This window comes from Macrobrachium nipponense, chromosome 28 (assembly GCF_015104395.2).
Source record: "Macrobrachium nipponense isolate FS-2020 chromosome 28, ASM1510439v2, whole genome shotgun sequence".
Taxonomy (NCBI): Eukaryota; Metazoa; Arthropoda; class Malacostraca; order Decapoda; family Palaemonidae; genus Macrobrachium; species Macrobrachium nipponense.
The window spans coordinates 9,248,088-9,264,526 of NC_087217.1; the positions used below are offsets into that span (position 1 = coordinate 9,248,088).

Consider the following 16,439-nt stretch of genomic DNA (forward strand, 5'->3'; position numbering starts at 1 on the left):
AAACAACCAACCTCTAACAATATAAATTCAGTTACAATAGGAGGGAAAATAATTATCACTTCAAGATTGGATTTGAACAGCAAACTTAGTAAACCCTGCATTAAATCGTGTACTATTTGAGAGAATTTACTAGAATTTGGATAGTAGAAGATGTTGGTAAATGTCAAACACCCAAGACATATACTGTATACTACTTGTAGTTAGCTCAGATGGGTATGTAGCTGTGTACTGTATTTGGATACGCAAGACTGTATATAAGTATGTATGTACAGTGTAGCATTTGTGTATGTATGGATGATTGAATCAGTAGAAGTGAATTGGTCAATCAGATATGAGCTAATCATAGGTCAGGTTCATTAACAGTAGAGAATAAGTTTGAAGCAAAGATAAAGATAGCATTTGAAAATGTTCCCTACATTTTCAAGATACAGTAGTTACAACATTCAAAATACATAATACTTGAAGTAAATGCTTCTCTTTAGGTGTATATAAAGGCAATTGATTATATTTACAAAGGTGAATGACTAAATGGGAGTCAATAACATGTGATGGAAAATTAATGATAGCCAATATATGCCTGTAGCTCTTTTGAATTAGACAAGATTGTAGGTTAGATGAAATTAGCAACTGTTGAAAATGATTTCTTGTTGATTTCCTTATTTGCATCTTATAGTTTTCATATGTTAACAGAAAATTTGTCTCAAGTTGAATGATGGCATACATTAGTGCTGCAGTTTTGTGTGTCTGATACATACTTATAGTAAATGTTTTTTATATGTTTATAACCACTCATTCATATTTGAATGAATTTGTATAACATTCATAATGTTGGAATTGTTATATGTATTTTGATAAACTTTAAATTCAGTCTAGCTGTACTATTACTAACTCTATTTTCTGAATGTAAAATAACAATGTTACAGTATCTTGCAGTTCCATAGTGCCTTTCCAGTATAAATGATTTAATTGCTTAAGTTTCTTACTGTTTTTGTCCCTGTTTAAGGTTTCTTGATGAATAGTTACTGCATGATTATAAAGCATATTGTACATTCTGTACTAGATTGTGAATTTTTGTGCTTTTACTCTTTGAAGAGCACTGGTACTATTTTGATGACAGCAAACACCATATTTGGTATCACATTACATAAACACAGCTTATGAAAACTAAATTTTTATCTCATTGTATCTTGTTTTAGTTCTAACTCCATTTCTTGCATTATGTTTTGTGATTTTGATATCCAATATAGTGTTGAAACAAAGATAATAATTGTCATGTCTTCATAATTTGAACTTCAATCTCAGCAGAGCAGAGACTATACCAGATGAGTGAGTGATTGTTGACATACATGATAACTACACACAAGTTGCTATCTTGACAGAAACAACACTTTATAGTATGCAGCCTTGCATGCAATTTCCCCTTAACTTATGAATGATTTAGCTCAAACTTCCAATCTGAATGGTCTTTAATGCGTCAATATTTTTTTATAGAATGTCTGATATGGACTTGCTGTTGGTAATTTTAAGTCTCAGCTATACTTTACCGCTCAGAAAATGTGCAGTACTATTTTAATTTTGCCTTTGTAAGAATACACAAATGGCACTAAACCTGTTCAGCTATATCTAGTTATGTTGTTTGGACACTTTTGCCTTATGTTGTAAGAAAAAAAATTTATTGTATAATTATTTCTCTGTACTGGAGAATTTCCTTTGGTCTTTGTGGCATAAGACTTGGTACTTGCTCATGTTTCAGTATATCCCCCAAAGAACAGAAGAGCTGCATTTTAGGGAAGTTACTGATTTAGGGAGTTGTGGGCTTGTGTGTCTTGATTACTTCTTCCCTATACCCTCTCACTCAGAAATGTTATGCTGTATTATGGATGTGCATCAGTTTAAAATTGTTGTCTTCGCTTACTGAATTTACATTATGTATGCAGTGGTGTGTTATAAAGTGTTGTGCACCAAATATTTTTGTAAAAAGGATCTAAAACGTTTGTTTCTGCTCTATAGAGTACTTCAAAAGGGTTTTTTTTTTTATCGGTTATTTGGCTCAAATTCAGGACTTGTTATTGAAAATTTAAAGAGTCTTAACTTAGGTCTTGTTTGTTCTCTTGTGGAGTTAGGTTTGTAGCACAAGTGTCCAAAAAATATAGAGTAAAAATGTGGAATAGCAAGGAGTAATTTGAAAGAAGTATTCAAATTGAAAAATACATACAGAAATTAACCTTACATTCTGGAAATTGATTACTTATTTCACGAGTTTTTATTAGAGACATTTCTGTATATAATCATAAATACTACATTTATGTTTTTGAGTGTGCTGTACATTATTAAATACAGTACTCCATACTATTTTCAGTACATTTTGACCATTTGAAATCACGTTTTGTAAATTGTTGTGATTCATTTATAGATATTCTCTTTCATGCAAACAATGGTCAGTATTCCTTCCACTTCCTATCCATTACTGCATCAGGAAAATATATTTTCACTTTGCTTTGGCAGCTGATACTTGAAATTCCAAGAATGTTCTGTCCATGTTTTGATATTCTTTTGATCAAGTAATTTTCAGGACTTGCAATGCAGATATCATCATCAGCATTTGGAGAGTTGAGCTTTTGAGTGCTAGTGCTTACTTTTCTTCTTATCTCTTTCTTAGCTGCGATGAATACCTATTGTGGTAAATAGTAAAATGCAAATTCAACATTTATTTCCCATGTCTTTACATATTCTTATGCTCATAACAGTTAGGTATCCTTGACTTTCCTAATTTTCCTGACTCAACCATATGAAATCCAGTGCCCATTGGCTTACAAGCACACCAGATATACAGCCATCCCCTTTTTAATATTTGAGAAATATAATGATATAGTGATGGTATAGTTATGTACAGTAGAAACAAGTTGCGATTAGTCATCCCCTTAGTTTTTTAATAAAAACTATTACCTTCAAGACGTGGTTAGTGTTTTCTTTATTTGTCATCAGTTCAGATTCCAATATCCTTTTATATCCTGTCTGGTGATATTGTGAGAGATAAGTGACATAGCGGTACTCTTTCTAAAACTAAACTGAAGGCTTTTTAGTCATTTTATCATCAAAATTTCTCTTCAGTTCAGGGAAATCCTTCCTTCCAGAAGTTAGTTTTGAGACATTTACATGTTAGTGCCGCTTATGTCTTGGGGCGTTGGTAGAGCCGTGTGTGTGTTGTGATCGTGTCCCTCTCTCTCTCTCCCCCTGTGCCCCTGTGCCCTGGCTGGTTCTGCCCCAACCACCACCACCACCACCATCACTACCACTACCATCACCATGACTACTTATTCCCATCACTAACCACCACACAAATAATACCCCTAACCCACACTGCCCATACTACCCAACATATCACCCAACCAATTACACCCTACAAAACACACCATTGCCACCACCACGGCGCCATCCAGGTGGTGGCTGGTCCACAGTGAACATGATGACGTGATGGCTCATTTTAGGCGCAAGTATGATGTCATGAACCCCCACAACCTCTACACCCTGCTGGCTGAGAGGCTGTTGGTCCACGAGGAGACATTAACATTGCCCACCTACAACTGTTTGTATGAGGTAAGTTGAATGTCATTCCTTGAGATTTGAAATAATTATCTGTTCCTGATGTTCCATTCTCATAATGATGAAATATAGTTTTGAGATAATTTAAACATTTTATTGTGTTAGCTTTGTACATGTTTTAGAAATAGAAAAAGGATGTCATGATTTGGCAGACTCCATTGATGAGCGTTTTTTTTTTTTTTTTTTTTTTTTTTTTTTTTTTTTTTTTTACCAGATCTTAACGGAACACATCAGTCAGCAAGTTATGTATTGTAAGCACCCTGAACCTGAATCACATTACCGATTAGAGAATCCAAGTGAGTATTTTAGCAGTTGATCTTATGTCTAGTGATAACATATGATTGCTGGTGGAAAATATTTTCTTAGGAATTTTTATAGTGTTTTTTGTCATATATAGTACATACTTCTAAAGTGAGAAAAATGTAGGTATTATGATAAATATAGCTTGCTGTTTCCTTTTTTCCATCTAAAATCAGATGCTTTTAGGCATTGACAATTTTGTTGAACTTTTCTCTTCAATGGTTTTGTTAAAGACTCGTTCATTATTATGAAGATATTTTTATCTCTGGCACCAACCATTGTTTTTCAGGACCATTTGACTTAAAGAGTTTGATTTGTTGGTTGATTGTAAGTTTTTACAAGAAGATTAATTTTTTCTGAATTAATAATTCACTGCTCATTAGAGAATGTGGTGAAGGGATTTTTCTTCTAATTTAATACTTGATTTGTAGTTTGTGAAGAATGCGAGATTGATTTGCTTCACCACCTGTGGTAGTAAAAGTCCTGGCAGTTTCCGTGTGTGTGTGTGTGTGTGTGTGTGTGTGTGTGTGTGTGTGAGAGTGTAGTATGTTCCATTAGGGTTGATGCAGCATAGTCAGTCCATTCTTTTAGAGTATAATGGACACAGGCAGATAACTAAAAAGAATGTCAGTACTACTTTTTATGTTAGCATTCTTGTGCTGTGAATGCAGGTCTATTTTCAGCCCATTTTAGAATTTATTTTCAGATCTTTTTGGTACATGAAGGAGCAAATGTTCCCAGTGCTTACACTGCCTGAGGTTGCTGTAGGTATTAGTTTTTTTATATTGTAGTAGCAAGTTTTCTTCCAAATTTTAAAGCTATAGCACTGTAATACTGTATTCAATATTTTTTCACTTTACAGTGATCCTGAAAGTCTGTGCAACCCTGATTCGACAGAGCAAGCCATCCGATACATTAATGGAAGTTAAGAAGCTATTTTTGTCAGATATGACATTACTTTGCAATAATAACCGAGACAATAGGAGAACAGTCTTGCAGATGTCTGTGTGGCAGGTATGCAGCTCTCAAGTCCATGTTTATTTTGATTTCAAGTTTAGACTCATACTTATGTTCATTATTAATCAATATAAAATGCATTGCACTATTGATGGTCTGTGCTTCTTAAGTCATTAACTTATGCAGTATTATTATTTGCCTATTCATGTTTGAACGAATACTGTAGTTTTCAGTGTGGAGGATTAGCAATAATTTTAATATAGTCTAAGGGAGGTAACCTAAGTATTTTTGTACAAGTAACTTACCCAGCAGATATATACTTAGCTATAGACTCGGTCGTCCCGACAGAATTTCAAAACTCGCGGCACACGCGACAGGTAGGTCAGGTGATCCACCATTCCCGCCGCTGGGTGGCGAGGTCTGGAACTATTCCCGTTTTCTAAGCCATAATTTCTCTGTCGGTTGAACGAACAACACCTATTGTTCGTTCCTCCATCTTGGATTTCAACTCGTTTGCCGAGAATTTGGATTGGTTTTTTGGTGACGTATTCTGTTTTTTTCTCTGGCTTGGCATACGCTTATTGTGGACTGTTTTTCGACTTTGGTTTTGACTACTCTTTCACGATGTCTGACGCTAAGGCTTCACCTATGTTTAGAGTTTGCAGTAGGGAAGATTGTAAGGTTAGGCTGCCTAAATCGGCATTAGATCCTCATAGTATTTGCGCTAAATGCAGGGAGAATGAATGTTCTTTTATTAACACCTGTGTTGAATGCGAGAACCTTACGGAGCTTGAATGGAAGGAATTATCATCATATGTTAGGAAGCTTGAGAGAGATAGAGTGAGAAAGGCTTCAGCTAGGTCATCTAGTAGATCTTGCTCCTTAGAACAAGAAATTAACTCTCCTTCTAACAATTTTCCCTTAGCCTCAGCTGCTTCTCCCTGTTCTGAATCCAAAGATTCTTCGTCAGAGAGGGAAAATGTAAAAGCTTCAATTAAGAAACTTCAAGCTCAGCTACGAGCTCTAAACCAAGGTAAGAGTGGTGATAGTGACTTGTGCAGTGTCCCCAGTGCAGTGGAGGGGGCGTCTGACCGGTTCCTCATTGCTCCTAGGCCTAGACCGCTTCCAAACTCCCAGGACCAGGGAGGAGGAATGTCGAAAGCCGCAGGGAGGATGCAGAACATCCCCAACGGTCAGGCGTCCCTTCGGCAGATCCTGTTGTTAAGTCCCAGGCTGCCTCGGATTGCCGCAGAAAAGGCGTCCTAAAGGAGTGTTTTTCGGCCTCAGACTCTTCCTCTCCTAAACGAGGATGGAGTTCGGCCTCTCTTTCGCACCCTTTGAAGAGAGCCTGGAAGGCGCCTAAAGGAGACGCGGCTGACTCCAGCCCAGAGCGTTTTCCCGAGACTAGACAAGAGGAGCCTTCTCTTCAGGATCCTACGAAGAAGTTTTTGGTTAATCTGCAAGAGCAGTTAGCTTCTCTCGTAGGCTCTTTTGCTAAGGACTCTACAAGGAGGAAGGATGTCTCGCTCCCTGTTAAGAGTTCCGCTAAGCGCCCCGCTTCGTATAGGAGAGAACCCTCACGATCTCCAGGGCGTTTATCGCCTTCGTCGAGAGACTCGTCTGATAGGAGTTGTTCTCCTGAGAGAAGAGCCCTTTCGCCCTATAGGCTGTCTTCCCCGAAGCGCCCTCTGAGACGCCGCGAATCGAGCAGAAGTCTCGATCGGTTTAGGTGCAAGGAACCGGAAAACCGATTTAGGTATCAGGATCCCTTGGGTCTGCAGGACCAGGAGCCAGACAGGCGCAAAGAGGCAGCAAGACGCAAGAAAGGGCGTCAAGAGCCTCTTAGAACACAGGATTCAGGACGTCAGGATTCTGCTAGAAGGCAGGAATCAGGACGCTATGAGCCAGGACGCCATGAGTCAGGGCGCCAGGAGTCAGGGCGCCAGGAGTCAGGGCGCCAGGAGTCAGGGCGCCAGGAGTTAGGACGCCAGAAGGCAGGACGCCAGGAGTACGTTAGGCGTCAAGTGTTAGGGCGCCAAGAGCCTGTTAAGCGTCAGGAATCAGGACGCGGGGATCTTTTCAAGCGCCCTGAATCAGGACGCCAGGAGCCTAGCAAGCGCCATGAACCTGACGAACCTAGACAACAAGAGTCTAGTAGGCGCAAGAGTGTTTCCGACAGGCAGGAGCCTCACTCTTCGTATAGAAGTACTAATGTTCCGCGCTCCCCTTCTCGGGAAAGGAGTTCTTCTCCCGGGAAGAGCCAGATCACTCCAAAACGATCTCCTTCTGTGGATCAGTTGGACCAGGTATCGGAAGACGAAGAGCCAGTAGATGTAGCAGTTTCTGACTACAAGAGACTTTCTCTTTTGCTGCTAAAGGAGTTCGGAGACTCCCTTCATCCTGCGGACCCTCCTTCACCAGGATCGTTGATGTCCAGCACTAAAGCTCTCAAGTCGTCTTCCTTTGTCAAGATGCACCCCGCTCTTTGTATGAAAAAGGCATTAAAGACGTTTTCAGAGTGGTTGACTTCCAGAAGGGAAGCGGGCAAGACAGTTTTTTCCTGCCCTCCTTCCAAGTTAACAGGCAAACCAGGAAGGTGGTACGAGACCAAAGAACCTATGGGGTTAGGTCTGCCTTCTTCCGCAGATGCGGATTTTGCTTCCTTAGTGGACTCGTCTAGGAGGAAGTCGTTGCTGTCTGCTAAGGCGACTTGGGGCATGTGTGAGCTAGACCACCTTCTAAAGGGCCTCTTTAAAACCCTAGAAGTCTTCAACTTTATGGACTGGGCTTTGGGAGCGTTAGCGAAGAGAGCTCAGGACACTGACTTTGTTTCCATGGAGGAACTTTCGAGCGTCCTGGCTTGCCTGGACAGAGCGGTCATGGACGGTTCTGTGGAAGTTGCCTCTCTTTTTGGAACGGGAGTATTAAAGAAGAGATCTGTCTTTAGCTCTTTCTTAGCAAGAGCAGTATCACCTTTGCAAAGGACATCTCTTCTTTTTGCACCGTTATCCCCGCACCTTTTTCCACAAGAGACTGTTAGAGAGGTTTCTAAATCTCTTACGGAGAAGGCAACTCAGGATCTCCTCACGCACTCAGCCAAGAAGTTTAGGCCGGCAGTGCCTATAGAGAAAAAAGAGAGACCCTCTTTTGTTCAGCCCTTTCGAGGTGCCTCCTCTTCTAGAGCCCCTCTTAGAGGTCGCAGACCAGAGAGAAGGAGTAGACCATCTAGAAGGTCCTTCGGGAAGTCTAGATGAGCAGGAAGTCCTCCAGACGAAAGTAGGCGCCAGGCTTCTCCACTTTGCCAAAGTCTGGGCACAGAAGGGAGCGGACTCCTGGTCCCTCTCTATCCTGAAAAAAGGATACTTGATCCCCTTCAGGGAAAATCCTCCCTTGACGACAACTCCAAGGGAGTTGACCGCAAGATACTCGGATCCGGTCCGAAAGCTTGCTATGTTGCAAGCAGTGGAACAGATGATTTCCAAGGAAGCGGTAGAACTGGTTCAAGATCTCCAGTCTCCAGGATTCTACAATCGGCTATTCCTGGTACCGAAAGCATCGGGGGGATGGAGACCGGTTTTAGACGTCAGTGCCCTGAATTTCTTTGTATTGAAGAAGAAATTTTCAATGGAGACGTCTTCCTCTGTTCTATCTGCTCTTCGTCCAGGGGACTGGATGGTGTCCCTGGACCTTCAGGATGCGTATTTCCATGTGCCAATTCATCCGGCAGCAAGGAAGTATCTGAGGTTCATGTTCCAAGGGAAAGTGTTCCAGTTCCGAGCGATGTGCTTCGGACTTTCGACTGCCCCTCAAGTCTTTACGGACATCATGAAGAATGTAGCTTATTGGCTACATCTGGAAGGGATCAGGATCTCGTTATATCTGGACGATTGGCTAATAAGAGCCCAATCGGAGAAAAAATGTCTGGAGGACCTATTAGTTACTCTAAAGTTGACAAAGTCCTTAGGACTTTTAGTAAATCACGAGAAATCCATGCTGACTCCCCAGCAGAGTATTGTCTATCTGGGGATTCAGATGGATTCTCGGGATTTTCTAGCGTATCCTTCGCAGGAAAGGAGAGAACGCTGCTTAGAAAAGGTGTCAGTCTTCTTAAGGAAAGAACATTGTTCCGCGAGGGAATGGATGAGCTTACTGGGGACCCTCTCCTCGATGGAACAGTTCGTTTCCTTAGGAAGACTTCACCTACGACCCCTTCAATTTTATCTGAAGGAGAAGTGGGATTGGAAGTCCAACAATCTAGGAGATACATTTCCAATCTCGAAAGGGATCAAGGAGAATATCCGTTGGTGGTTAGATCCACAGAAACTAAGCAAGGGAATCTCCCTTCGCTTACAGAACCCTCGCCTAGCGTTGTTTGCAGACGCCTCAGATTCAGGGTGGGGAGCGACCCTAGGTTCGCAAGAAGTGTCAGGCACTTGGGAAGGAGAACAAGTGTCCTGGCACATAAACAAGAAAGAGCTAACAGCCATTCATCTAGCTTTGGTTCATTTCGAGGAACAGGTCTCAGGTCTGGGGATTCAGATTCACTCGGACAACACAACAGCCCTCGCTTATATAAAGAAACAAGGGGGGACGCATTCCTTTTCCCTGTACGAATCAGCAAAGGATCTGCTGATTTGGGCACAGGAAAGGAAGATCTCTCTCCTCACAAGGTTTGTGCAGGGAGAGAGAAAAATGTCCGGGCAGATCTGTTAAGCAGAAAAGAACAAGTCCTACCCACGGAATGGACTCTCAATCCTCAGATTTGCCAACAACTTTGGCATCTGTGGGGAAGGCCCAATATAGACCTGTTCGCGACCAACAAGAATCACAGATTAGAAACCTATTGCTCCCCGATCTCGGATCCTCAAGCAGTAGCAGTAGACAGCTTTCTGCTAGATTGGACGGGCTTGGACGCATACGCCTTCCCTCCTTTCAAGATAGTAGGAGAAGTATTGAGGAAGTTCGCTTGCTCGGAAGGAACAAGAATGACCCTCATCGCTCCCTTCTGGCCGGCTCTCGATTGGTTCACAGAGGTGCTGGAGTGGTTAGTGGATTTTCCAAGATCGCTTCCACTAAGGAACGATCTTCTCAAACAACCCCACTTCGACAGGTTTCACAAAAACCTCCCCGCTCTAAGTCTGACCGCCTTCAGACTGTCGAAGGACTTGTCAGAGCAAGGGGCTTTTCACGAGAAGTGGCGAAGGCTATTGCAAGAGCCAGAAGAGTCTCCACTTCTAAAGTATATCAGTCGAAGTGGGAGTTGTTTAGAAGATGGTGTAAGGGAAAGAAAATATCCTCCTCCAGTACCTCTGTAACTGAAATCGCAGATTTTCTCCTATATTTGAGAAAAGACTGTAACCTGGCAGTTTCAACAGTGAAGGGTTACAGAAGTATGCTGGCCTCAGTTTTTCGACATAGAGGAATAGATCTGACGAATAATAAAGATCTTCATGACCTTATAAGGTCTTTTGAGACCACGAAAGAACATGTAATCAAGAAGCCTAGCTGGAACTTGGATGTGGTCCTCAAGTTCCTAATGTCGGAAAAATTTGTACCGTCTCACGCAGCTTCGTTTAGAGACTTAACGAGAAAGTCATTATTCCTTTTTGCGTTAGCAACAGCCAAGAGAATTAGCGAGTTGCAAGCTTTGGAAGGTAAAGTGGGGTTTAAGAAGGATTCAGCGATTTGCTCCTTTAAACCATTTTTTCTAGCGAAAAATGAAAATCCCTCAAAGCCTTGGCCAAGAAGCTTTGAGATTAAAGGACTATCTTCATTAACAGGGAGAGAACTAGAAAGGACTTTGTGTCCAGTCAGGGCACTCAAGTTCTACCTGGAGAAGAAGAAGTTGCTGAAAGGTACAGAAGAAAGTCTTTGGTGCTCTGTAAGAGATCCGAAAAGAGTGATTTCTAAGAACGCCCTTACATACTTCATAAAAGATGTAATAAGGGAAGCTCACCTTAAGTGCGAAGAAGAGCATCTCAAGGTTCTCAGAGTGAGAGCTCATGAAGTGAGAGCCATAGCTACGTCTATGGCATTTCACAAAACATGGTCGCTTCAGGCTCTTATAGAGTCGACATTTTGGAGATGTAATTCGGTGTTCGCCTCGAATTACCTAAGAGACGTTAAAATTTCGTACGAAAAGTGCTTTGCTCTGGGAGCGTATGTTTCGGCGAATTCAGTGCTGGGAGAAGGGGCTGAGGCTAATCCTTCCTATTTAGTTTAAGGCTTAATTTACTGTTTATTGGTGGTTGTTTTTATTGGTTAATTGTCAGAGGGAATAGGGACCCTCTTACAATTCATAGATTGTAACAATACTAACATGGTCAGGTGATCGGGATTGGCTTCAGTGCTCTTTGTGATTTGTTTAATAACCTTAACTCTGTCATGTAAGAGGGCGAGTCTCCATTGATATGACAAAAGGTCAAGGCTCTACCATGTAAGTGGGTCAGCCCCCATTGGTACGATCCAGTATAGGCTCTGTCGCGTAAGCGGGCTAGCCCCCATTGACACGATCCAAAGAGTTATTCAACCATAGGTTCATTCCTCGTTGAAACTCTTGAGGCAAGCAGACTCATCGACAGTAGTCATGAAGTCTTCAGCCCAATAAGGTAGGAACTATGGATTATGTTATCCAAGAACATAGGTTGTTTTTTCCCTGTTTTTTAATGTATTTAGTTTAAGTATTATTTTGTTTTTAGCTGTCTCTTGCCCGCCACCAAGGGTGCCAATCAGCTAAGTATATATCTGCTGGGTAAGTTACTTGTACAAAAATGATATTGTTAAGATACAATAAAGTTTTGTACATACTTACCTGGCAGATATATACGATTAATGGCCCACCCAGCCTCCCCTCAGGAGACAGGTGGAAGAGAAATTATGGCTTAGAAAACGGGAATAGTTCCAGACCCCGCCACCCAGCGGCGGGAATGGTGGATCACCTGACCTACCTGTCGCGTGTGCCGCGAGTTTTGAAATTCTGTCGGGACGACCGAGTCTATAGCTAAGTATATATCTGCCAGGTAAGTATGTACAAAACTTTATTGTATCTTAACAATATCATTTTGTTTTCTATTTTTTAGGAATGGTTAATAGCACTGGCATATATACACCCAAGGTCAACTGAAGAACAGAAAATTAGTGACATGGTGTATTCACTCTTTCGGATGTTATTGCATCATGCCATTAAGTATGAATATGGAGGTTGGCGGGTCTGGGTTGACACTCTTGCCATAGTGCATTCAAAGGTAATGTAATTAAGAATAAGTTAAATAGATAATGTATTGTTGATATTTAGACATGATATGGAGATTGTAAGACCTTTGGTTGAAGTTCTTAATAATGTAATTGGAATATACGTAATAAATTGTGTGTGTATTGTTGACAGTATGTATTACTGTTTTTGTCAGAGGTATTCGTCAACTTTGTAAACTTGAATTTCAGGTGTCATATGAAGAATTCAAGCTTCAGTTTGCCCAGATGTATGAGCAGTATGAGAGACATCGTTCGGATAATATAACTGATCCCGCTATTCGACAACAGCGTCCAATATCTACTATATCTGGTTGGGATAACAGACAGTATTACGTAAATGCAGAGATGTACCGTAATGGTGGTGGTCCAGAGGCAAGTACCTTCTCATTAATTCTATACAACATCTGAAAAATCTGAATACATATGTGGTTTTTTTTATTCACACAAACCCATGATTTATACATATATCACTGTTGTTTAATTTACATGTCTTTGTAAATCCTAGATGCTAATTCTCAATAATTACAATAAAAATGTGTTAGGAGGTGCCAATATATATAAGTAATGGGGTTAGACACAGAAAATTCATTTTTTTAGTTATGGATGTTTGTTCTACAAAAACCACTGTTTATATGATTGTGTGAATCACAATTTGGAAAACGGCTCGAGCTACTAAACAGCTGCGTTAAGCTGAATAACTTTTTGTAAGAAAGGGCTTGTGATTAACAAAGAACTCAATACTACTTTAAGAGACGGATTCATAGCTGTCAGGGTCAAAGGCTTGTAATTGTTGTAAGATAAGAGATGTTGTGATAAAGATATGGCAACAGTTTCTGCTGGTAGCTAGATAAATGTTAAACAAAAAGGAGTATAATTAAAAGAAGGAATCAGTGCCTGCTTTCCTGGAATTTGAGTACAGAATTAGTTTTACTATGCGGAAAGGGTCCCAAAATGTGGACTTAGACTCAAGTGTGCCATGTGCCATAGGTTGTCACCTCCCAATGATGACACTAAAGAACCTGTGATATTAGATATACAGTACTACATGGTTCAATTACTGAAACTAAACTTTCAAAGGATAATGGTTACATTCCAGAAATTATGCTGTTGATTCTTTGGGTACTGAAGATGAACACTACCCCTAAGTCACATTTTGAGTGAGATTGCAAGATATAGCGAGCTACCTCTTTCCCTCTCTCTTGCTCTGTTTGTAGCTCTCTTTTGTCAAAATTTTTGTGCAGAGCTTTCAGTTGTTTTTAAAAGATAATGTAATGAGAGCTAAAGCACTGTATACTTGCAGGCATCTGTTACTATACAATTAACTGATGCAGAACTGATCACATACTATATGATGTTAAGTTCTTTTTTTAAAAAAGTATACAGTACCATATACAGTATGACTTATGAAGATTATCTTGAAATGTATGTAACTGGAAAAGTAAATAACTGCTGTAATGTCAGTGTGTATTATGCCTTCTCTTCCAAAATATATTTAGTCCTGTGAGACACACAATATTTTTTACATCTAGTAATACAGTGAAGGAATTCAAGTTGAGTAACTTTTTCTCCATTGAAACTGAAACTGACTTTACTATGCATGATGATCAGTTTTGTGATTGGTGTTCAAATGTATAGAAGTTCATGAAAACTTAGCAATTAGTATGATGTTTTTGTTTCATGTTCATAAGTTATTTATTTTTTTTACTTTCTCGTGTAACTAGTATAATATTCTTTGATGTACTGTGTACTTGCAAATTGAATGACTTCACTGCAAATTTCATGCGGTATGCTCTCTAGTTTGGTATATTTGTGAAGAAGGAGATTTTTTTTTAATGTTTCTTCATTGGTACTGATATGCATTTTGATATTATTCAATTCACTTACAGTACTGAATAGGAATTGGTAGGATAGTTATTTGAATAGTTTAAAAGTACGTATTGTGTAATAATTTGCTTGTATTTTCCAGATGGAAGCAGAGAAAATCCATGCTGTTGAAAATGGGAAACCTTCAGACACCCCAGAACCAGAACTTGACATTCCAAAAGATCATGAAATTGATCCTGTCATGAAAGGCGATAATTGCTTGACTAAATGTGAGAGTGAGAGGTTAAGTTCAGAGGATCAGCGGTGTAAGAGACCTAGTGGAGGATGTGAAAAGAAGGAGACATTTAGTGATAAATCAATTGCCTATAGATTAACCGAAGCAGGAGAAAATATGTCAGATGGAACACTGGAAATAAAGCAGGTGGAGGAGTTGAAAAGTATTGAGGACAAAGATTCTGCCTCCTCATGTTCACTTTTCACACCTGAAATAGTAACAGATATTCCATGTTCTGTGCCTAGTGATCCTGTTGAGTCACTGCAGCTCACATCAAAGGCACATGAAGAGGTGATTAGTATAGCAAGTGAAGAGGACCTGAAAAGTATTGAAGTAATTGACACAAGTAGTGTGGAAGTTCAAGTGCTTGACAATAGAAATGTTGATAATAAAGAACTGGAGGAGGGAGTACAGGAAGTGGAAGAAAAGATTAGATTAGATGCTGCTGATGAAGTTGAGAAGGAGAGAGACAGTGTAAAGATTGAAGATGTTGCCAATGAAACTACAGGGACTCCCAAAAAAGGAGAAAGTAGTAAAAGTGAGGATGAAGGTAAATCTGATGAAGAGGAAAAGAAAGATGAGGACAAAAAGGAAGAAGCATCCGATGAAGAAAATAATGAAAACAAATTAGATGCTACCTCTAAGTTGTCCTCAGTGTTGGAGCCTGAACAGAAAGAAGTACTGAAGGACGATGAGAAGGACACTTCTGTAAAAGATGCTGCAACCACAGACCAGGATATAGTCGTTAAAAGTACCAATGAAGAAAGTAAAATAGAAGGTAGTCTCTCTGAAGGGATTGCTCCTGAAACAACTTCAGTTGAAGGACAGGCCACTAAAGAAGAGAATGTAATTAAAGAAGAATCAGTTGAAAACAAAGAGACAGAAGATGTTAAAGAGGACATTGAAGGAAGCAAGGAGGACTCTGCAAAGGAGCAGGTAACAGGACTTAGTGATATAAAGATTCCAGTCATTCCACAACAAGAAATGATAGCTACAATATCAGGTAGCCTACATGAAAAGGATAAATGTGAAAAAGAAAGGGAGGCAAAATTAGTTGATGAAAGTGAAAAAGTAGTGCAAAGTGACAGTATAGTTACTAAAAGTACTGAACCAGAAAAAGGGGAAAGTGAAGTTTGTAGTGCTATCACTTTGAATTCTAGTATAGACAACAGTAATGTTTTGGAATTAGACAGTAAAAGTAAAGAAAACAAAGAAACAGATAAATCAGAAGTAAGGTTAGAATCAGAAAATATAGGTATAGAAAATAACAATAGCATAGAAAAGACAAATTTAGGTAGTGGTAATAGTGCTGATGGTGATGTAGATGAAACACCTGTGTCAAATGTGTCATCGACATCAAGTAAAGATACAGTTGAAGTATCTGCCTCTGAAGATTCAACAGAAAAATCTTCGCAAATCTGTGATATTGTACAAAGGACATCTAATTCTGTTTTCTCCCCTGAAGCTTCTAGTCCTGTTTGTAGTGCTCCTGAAACTCCTAAAAATGTCTCATTAACACAAACAACTAATAAGATTTTACCTGAAATTACATCAGAGCAGACCAACACTGAAGTACAATTAATAAACAAAGAAGTACAAGACAAAACTAAGGAAGAAGAGGAACCATCCTCCAAGAAAGAAGACGCTCATGTTTCCCCGAAGAAAGAAGTGCTTCCCTCTTCAGTGACAGAGGGAAAAGATTCTCCAGTGCATGTGGTTTCAAGTTCCTCAAAGGATGAAGCGTCAGGTTCTCCAAAGAAAGAAACGCCAGTTTCCTCGGATGTAGAAAATGATGTAAATTCCATAGAGATTACCCAGTCCCCCAAAAGAATAAGTACGGAGGCCTTACCAAATGATGGAAAAGCAGATACAAGTGATCTTTCTAAGAATGAAACTTCAAAAATAGACAAAATTGTTGCAAGTTGTAGTGATCTGCCTAAAGACCAGGAGTCTCAAACTGAGGAAACTGGGGATGAGGAGCTGAATAAAGTCGACGACGAAGATGTTACAGAATCAAAAACAGATGGCACATTATCATGTGGTGATACAGATAAAGAAGAAGACAGAACCACCGATGTTGATGAGAGGATCAAGTGTGTTGAGGAGGATTTACCGAAGGACCAAGTTGATTTAGGACTAAGAAGACATGGTATTTCTCTTACGGGGCACACAACGGTAGAAAAAGAAAAGGACAGACAAAGTGAGATAATAATTTTTTATTTTATTTTGT

The 16,439-nt window shown here is 39.9% G+C and overlaps 1 protein-coding gene across 6 annotated transcripts in view; it reads left to right on the forward strand.

Annotated features, from left to right (window-relative positions):
• Positions 1 to 16,439, forward strand: part of LOC135201400 (neurobeachin-like) — a 562,670-nt gene that overhangs the window by 63,038 nt on the left and 483,193 nt on the right. For all 6 annotated transcript variants that reach the window (XM_064230269.1, XM_064230271.1, XM_064230273.1 and 3 more), the window contains 6 exons: positions 3,489 to 3,597; positions 3,818 to 3,899; positions 4,766 to 4,917; positions 11,940 to 12,104; positions 12,301 to 12,483; positions 14,078 to 16,409. In XM_064230269.1, coding sequence (XP_064086339.1) covers positions 3,489 to 3,597; positions 3,818 to 3,899; positions 4,766 to 4,917; positions 11,940 to 12,104; positions 12,301 to 12,483; positions 14,078 to 16,409 — 3,023 coding nt within the window. The remainder of the gene's footprint in view (positions 1 to 3,488; positions 3,598 to 3,817; positions 3,900 to 4,765; positions 4,918 to 11,939; positions 12,105 to 12,300; positions 12,484 to 14,077; positions 16,410 to 16,439) is intronic.